At 61.6% G+C, this 6,386-nt stretch overlaps 2 protein-coding genes across 2 annotated transcripts in view; both read right to left on the reverse strand.

Moving 5' to 3' along the window:
* Positions 1 to 3,414, reverse strand: part of LOC118172292 (cytochrome c oxidase subunit 5A, mitochondrial) — an 8,572-nt gene extending 5,158 nt beyond the window's left edge. The window contains exons 1-2 of the mRNA XM_035336121.1: positions 3,384 to 3,414; positions 48 to 77 (exon numbers count right to left, since the gene is read on the reverse strand). Coding sequence (XP_035192012.1) covers positions 48 to 77; positions 3,384 to 3,399 — 46 coding nt within the window. The 5' untranslated portion in view covers positions 3,400 to 3,414. The remainder of the gene's footprint in view (positions 1 to 47; positions 78 to 3,383) is intronic.
* Positions 2,753 to 4,749, reverse strand: RPP25 (ribonuclease P and MRP subunit p25). The gene has a single exon (XM_035336119.1). The coding sequence runs from the start codon at positions 4,483 to 4,485 to the stop codon at positions 3,856 to 3,858; it is 630 nt and encodes a 209-aa protein (XP_035192010.1). The 5' UTR covers positions 4,486 to 4,749; the 3' UTR covers positions 2,753 to 3,855.
* Positions 4,750 to 6,386: the final 1,637 nt, after the last annotated feature.

Below are 6,386 nucleotides of genomic sequence, written 5' to 3' on the forward strand. Positions count from 1 at the left end.
GGGGGGGGGGGAGGGGGAGCGGACGGAGGCGGCGCGGGGACAAAATTCCGCGGGGACGCGGGGGGACGGCGTGCGCGGTCACGTGGGGGGAGGGGAGGGGAACAAGAAGGGGGGGGCGGGGGGGGGCTCGCCGCCATTTTGTGGCGGGGAGCGTGTCCCGCTGGGTGGGATTGTAGGATACCGGTACACCGCGTCCCGAGCTGGATGGGTGGCGGGGTCTGGCTCGTGGCTCCACACACGGCCCACAAGCCCAGCCCTGGGTCTGAGGAACGCTTCTGTCTGCAAACACTCCCCCGTCCCCCGCAGCTCAGTGCCCTGCCCACGTCCCTGTCCCCGTGCCCGACCACGTCTGGGTGCGGAACCTTCCCTGGCGCCCACGCTGACCTCCCTGTCCCAGCTCCGTGCCGTTCCCTCGGGGCCTGTCGCCATCCCCAGAGAGCAGAGCTCAGCACCTGCCCCTCCGCTCCCCTCTTCCATGGGATGAGCAAACCAAGGCACCTCAGCCCTCTAGACACATCCTCCCCTCTAGACCCTCCACCATCTTCACAGCCCTCCGTCGGACACTGATAGCTTCACGTCCTTACACTCGGTGCCCAAAGTGCACGCAGTGCTGGGGGCGAGGCCGCCCCAGCAGGGCAGGGCGATCCCTTCCCTCAAGCAGCTAGCCCCGTGTGCCCGGGGCACCCCAGCACGCAGCCAGCCCTTCGGGCGGGGGGCACGCTGCTGACTCGGATTCCGCTCGCGGCAGCAGATCTCGGCGTGTGTCAGAGCTGCGCTGTGTCCCGGCACCCCTGGGGAATGGCGACCCACGGGGGGAAGGAGCCCCCTCCTGTCAGCATCGTCTGCCCGCCACGTGCCGCCTGGCAGCCGGGCGAGCGCCACGACAGCTCGGCGTCCCAGTGGGAGGCAGTGCCTCCGAGCCCTCCGAGCCCTCGTGGCTGCCAGGGCCCACAGCTGCCTGGTGCTCGAGGCTTCCCGTGGCTGAACACAGCCCGGCTTCCCCGCGGGGAACCCCCGCTGCTGGGCTCTGTGGCGGTGGGTCAGGGCGTGTGGGTGGTGGTCGGATGCTTGTGGTGGTGAAACCCATCGCATCCACATCCCCAGACCTCTGCCAGCCCCCGGGGTGCTGCCTGCTGGCATGGGGCTGTGCCTGCCACTACCCCTGAAGCCACCAGGCTCGCAAAATGACCCCAAAATTGCTATTTGTGGGCACCTGGGACTGTGCCTCCGCAGCACACAATCCCCCCACTGCTTTCACTCACAATGTCCCCTTAGGACCCAGTTGAGCCAGATGCCATCCTGCTATTTATAAACACTTCATATTTTGAGTTAGTCTTTTTTTTTTTTTTTTTTTTTTTTTAACTATTTCCTCATGCGGGAAATCCTTGGTACGCAGCCAGCAACATGAGGCGTTTGAAATCCCCAGGCTCCTGTTGCCTCCAAGATTGCAAATTGCCTGCGTACAAAATCAATTAAAAATAATTTTGAACATTAACAAAATAATAAGGTGAAACAACTGACTTCTTTTTCCCTCTCTCCTTGCTCCTCTCTTTCCTGGGAGCAAGGTGAGATGGCAGCAGGATGAAGGACTCTTGGTTCTCAGCCTCATTTGTGCTTCGATCAGTGTTTTCTAAGCAGTGCGGTGGCACTGGAGGGTGACGAGGGGCAAAACTGATGAGAGCTTAGAGAATCTCAGCTGGGCACCAAAGGATGCAGGCCACAAAGCTGTTGGGGATGCTCTGGGCAAATTGCACTTGTTTTATTTCCATTTCCCACGGCCACAGGCTCTGCTTATCTGATAGGAAAGCTTTCCCAGCCCCTCTCCTTGGCTTGATGGGGAAGCCATCACGTTGTTAAGGATAAATAAATCTGCCCCCAAAGCCCTGCCATTGCTGGCCAGCATGTTAGGAGACCAGAAATCCTTGGCTGTGATCAGTGAGGGCAAGGCCGAGGCTTTGGGGGAACATCGCCCTCTGTGATGTCCAGGATTCCTCATCTCTCTGTGCATAGTAGGAAGTCCTTCCTTAGCCTAGTTTAGGGCGGAAACTGGTGGGAGATGCTATGGGGTCTGTTCAGCCCCCTCCACTTCTCATGGCCCCCCACCCCCCTACGCCCCCAATCTCCCTGCATGGAAAAACAAACAAACAAACAAAAAACATGGAGAAAAAAAAAAAAAAAAGGAAACAATTGGTAATTAATGTTCAATTACACGGTGGCAGATCAGTGAAATGAATCAATCTGCAGCAGGGCAGATAAGAGGGAGCCTCTGGCCCGGAGGAGCAGCTGCTTGCCGAGGGAGATAACAAGGTCATTGCCAAACAAAACAGCCCTCTGCTTCCTCCTCCTCCTCCTCCTCCCTCCCCTGGTCTCCTTTCAATCCCTCTCGCAGCCAAGCAAAGCGCTTTCCAGGCGAGCCTGTGACAAAGCAGCGATGCCTGCTGCCCCATCCCCAGCGTGCCCCCACCGGTACCCACTGACTCGGTCCTGCCTGGGCAGGGTGCGGGGGGACCGGGTGGCTTCGGGCTCGGGGCACCCCCTGCACCCCCCCATCACCCGGGTCCCTGCGTGCTGGCAGGGGGCTGCAGTGGGGCAGATGGGGGCTCCGGGGGAGGCTTTGCCAGGCTCTGCTGTGCCAGCGGGGGCCAAGTGGCTGCCAGGGCATGCGGGAGAGGCTGGCTCTGATCCCTTGCCCCCTGGGGACACGGTTTGGCCAGGGTCCCCCTGTTCTGGCTTGGCAGTCCCACCCTCCCCGTGCCCATCTGTGCCACGGGCAGTCGCAAAACTGATCCCCCCCTTTTCCCATAGGTATATTCCTGTTATTTCTAAAGAGCTTTTATTTTCGATTAGTTTCCTTTTACCCCTAGAAAAAGCAGGGGGGTTGCTCTGAAGAGCCTCCGTGAGCCTCGGCGAGGGCTCTGCAGCCAAACCTACAAAGACACAAGCTTCCCCTCGTCCCAGTGTCCGTCCAGCACGCAGCAGGAGACGAGCTGCCCGATGCTCCTCATCGCTCCAGTCCCTTGACATCAGGCTATCGCCGTGGCTCTGGATCCTGCAAACAACTCCGGGAGAGTGAAGACCTGAATATCTGATACGAGAAGGATTATTTCATATTCTTCTCTTTGGGGTCTGCTATTAAAATAAAACAAACAAACAAACAAAAAAACAGTGCTCCAGGGCTCATTTCCTTGGCTCTCGGGCTGCAGCAGTGCTGGGAGGGGATGGATCAGCTTCAAGTATTTCAGAGAAAAGCACAAAATAGAAACAATGCCACGTCGGAGGGGAAAGGGGAAACAAGCAGCGGGGCAGGGCAGGCAGAAAGCGGGGAGAGCGCAACCCACCCGCTTGTTTGTGTGTTATTCGGGAAGAATCGCAGGAGCCACGAGGCGCGGAGCCCAGCATTAATAAACCTGACAGCTCCTCTCCAGGCGTAATCGAAGCGGTTTTCGTAATGAAGGTGTCACTCCACGGGGCTCTGGGCAAAGCTGCCTCTCCTGATGGCCGAGGCGTCTCGGTGTGGAGCGGTGCCGCTTTTCCCGGACTGGGCAAAAAGCAAAGGATGCTCCGGCTCCGCGGGAGTCCCGGGGGTCCGCAGCTCTTTTCAGCAGGGGGTTATTTAGCAGGGGGGCGTGAGCAGCTCCTCATCCCCGCATGAGGTGCCAGGCAGAGGAAAAGTTTGGAGAGGGGAGGTTTTCCTGCAGGCAGCCTCTGTCCTTGCCGGCAGTCACCGAAACGGGGAACCGGGAGGGGGGACAGGGTGGTTTGTGGCATTGCCACCGCCCTGGGGGCAGCAGGATCAGCAGCACCCCCCCCCCCAGGTGCATCCCCCAAGCCCCCGTGGAAGCGGGAGGTGGCAGGTCAGTGGTGTCCCTCCGGCTGGCTGTCCCTGTCCCCCGAGCCCCATGGGCTGCTGCCGGGGCTGGCTCCCTGCAGCTTTTTGGGCAGCAGCTCCTCGCAGGGAGGTGGCGGGGGCCGCTTCTGCCCCTTGGTGGAGGAACTCGAGGGGTCTTCTCCCGGCAGGCCGGGCTCGGGGGGCTGGTAGCCCGTCTGGTTGGGGTCCAGGGGGTCACGGGAGAGCAGGATGCAGATGGAGGGGACGTTCTTGTGGACGGTCAGGTTCTGCGCCGCGGTGCCGGGCGGCGGGTCCTGGTTCTCCCAGACCTCCAGCAAGGTTTTGTAGCGCACCTTGGTGACCTGGTGGAGCCCCCCCAGCTTGCGCTTCATGATCTCCACGCAGGTGATGGTCTTGGTGACCGCCCGGCCGCAGCCACTGAAGACAATCTGCCGGCTGCCCTTCAGCTCCATCTGGGCCATGGCGAAGCTCATCAGGTTCCTGATCTTGCTGCCCTCCTTCACCTTCATCTCCACCACGCCCGGGGGCAGGTCGGGGAAGGGCAGGGGGCTCTCCTCCTCCGACGTCCTGACCTTTCGGAAGTTCTCCATCCCGGCCGGGGCTGGGGGCTTGGCCGCCCCTCCTTGGGCTGCCATCGCTCGGCCCTTCCCGGTGGGCACGGCAGGCACCTAGCCTCCCGCTGGCCTTAGCCTGGGGGTGTCCCCAGGGCGGCGCGGGGCTGCGGGACCCCCCGGCTGCCCCTGCTTGTCCCCACCGGCTGCGGCTCTCGGCGACGCTCGTGCTCCTCCGCTCCCGCTGCGGCTTCTGCCGCTCTTTGCTTCATTGTGGACTTCAGCAGCCCCCAGAGCTGCTCGCTGTAATTAGCAGATCCTCCCCCTCTCCCTCCCCTCCTCCTCCTCCTCCTCCCCTCGCTCAGCCTCCCATGCCAGCACCCAGCCGCTGCCTCCATCCCTGCGAAGGCAGAGGGAGAAGCTCTCTGCTGGTTTTGCGATGCTCCCGGAGTCCTGCCCCCTTAAAGAGAACCTGGTCCCTTCCCTCAAGGACACCGAGAGCTGCCCGCAAGCCTCAGCAGATGTCCCCTGTCACCTCTCACTTGTCCCCTGTCCCCCCCGGCCTCCACCCCGCTGCCCGGGGATCATTGCACAGTGGAAAGAGATGCCGAGTATTGCCTTGCGGCCAAATCTTATCGGCCTCCGGAGGACCCAGGATTGTTTTCACCCCGAGCAGGGCTTGCAAAAGCCATAAATAAACAAACGGGTCTGCAAGCCCTGTCCCTGCCGCCCCTAAAGCGGGTGGGAGCGGGCACCGCTGCTGGGACGTCCCCTGGTCCCGGTCACCAGCCTCGGGGGGCCAAAAGGGGCTGCAGATGCACAGGGGGACACCCCGTGGTGCCAAACGGGACACCCCGTGGTGCAAAGGGCTGGGAGACCCGTGGGGATGGAGAGAAGGAGAGCGTCCTCTCCTGAAGGCAGCTGGCACCGAGAGGGGAAACTGAGGCAGGGCCACAACGACAAGGGCATCCTCACGGCAGATCTCCCTTCAGCCTGGCCGGGGTGGATTAAAGCTTCTGGGGGAAAACGCCGCCCCCAAAAGATGCTAACCCCCCCCGGAAAATAAATAGGAAGGATTTCAGCAACCGTGCACGCAGCAGGAAGGAAAGCTGCGGGCTGGGGCCAGATCTTGCCACCCGTGGTCCATTTTTTCGCAGCGCTCCGCAACGCTTAAAATGGAAATGAGCTGCGTTATTAGCAGCTCCACCGCTAATTACCATCCGAAGCCATTCATTACCCTGCCAGCGAGTCTGATGGGGGACAGCAGCGCAGTTATTCCACGCTGGGGAACAGCAGGGTGGGAGAGGAACGAGAGCGGGACCGGGGGGGGGGGGGGGGGGGGAAGGAATTGGGTAAAAAACACAGGGAATTGGTTAAGATGGAGAAGAGGCCGTTGGCAGGGGCTGCAGAAACCCGAGCCCTGCCCTCCGCCTGCCCTCGCTATATTTTCTTTCAGCCGCTGAATGCGGGAGCAGCTCGGAAAGTTGGAGCACGCGATACGGGGCCATCAGGGCGGCTCAGGTCTCGGTAGGACAGCTCCGGCGTGACCCCAGGCCCTGACCCCACACCCAGGGACCCCTCCTGTGGGGCGAGCCCCTCCAGCGAGCTGTGGCTCCGTGGGGCAGAGGAGGAATCACACCCCCAGGACACCGATAACCCCCCGGGGCCTGGCCAGCAGGTCCAGCAGCTCTGTTTAAGCTCAGCCCAGGGCTTCCCCCACGGTCTGGGGTTTGTGTGGCCCCAGCTCTGGGGGTGCCTGGGCCTCCCGGGTGGGAGCTGAGCCGCGGGGGCTCCACAAGCGCCATTTCCCTACAGCCGCGCCCCAAGGGTGCAGCGCCCTGCTGGCATCAGACCCCACCATCCACCTCCTCAAGCTTGGCCGCCCCGCAGCCCTTCCCACCACCCCCAGCCCCCCAGGGATGGAGGACACCCGCGGGTTTTGGTGTTTTTTTTTTTTTTTTTTTTTTTTTTTTTGGTTTTTTTTG

Source organism: Oxyura jamaicensis, chromosome 10 (assembly GCF_011077185.1).
Source record: "Oxyura jamaicensis isolate SHBP4307 breed ruddy duck chromosome 10, BPBGC_Ojam_1.0, whole genome shotgun sequence".
Taxonomy (NCBI): domain Eukaryota; kingdom Metazoa; phylum Chordata; class Aves; order Anseriformes; family Anatidae; genus Oxyura; species Oxyura jamaicensis.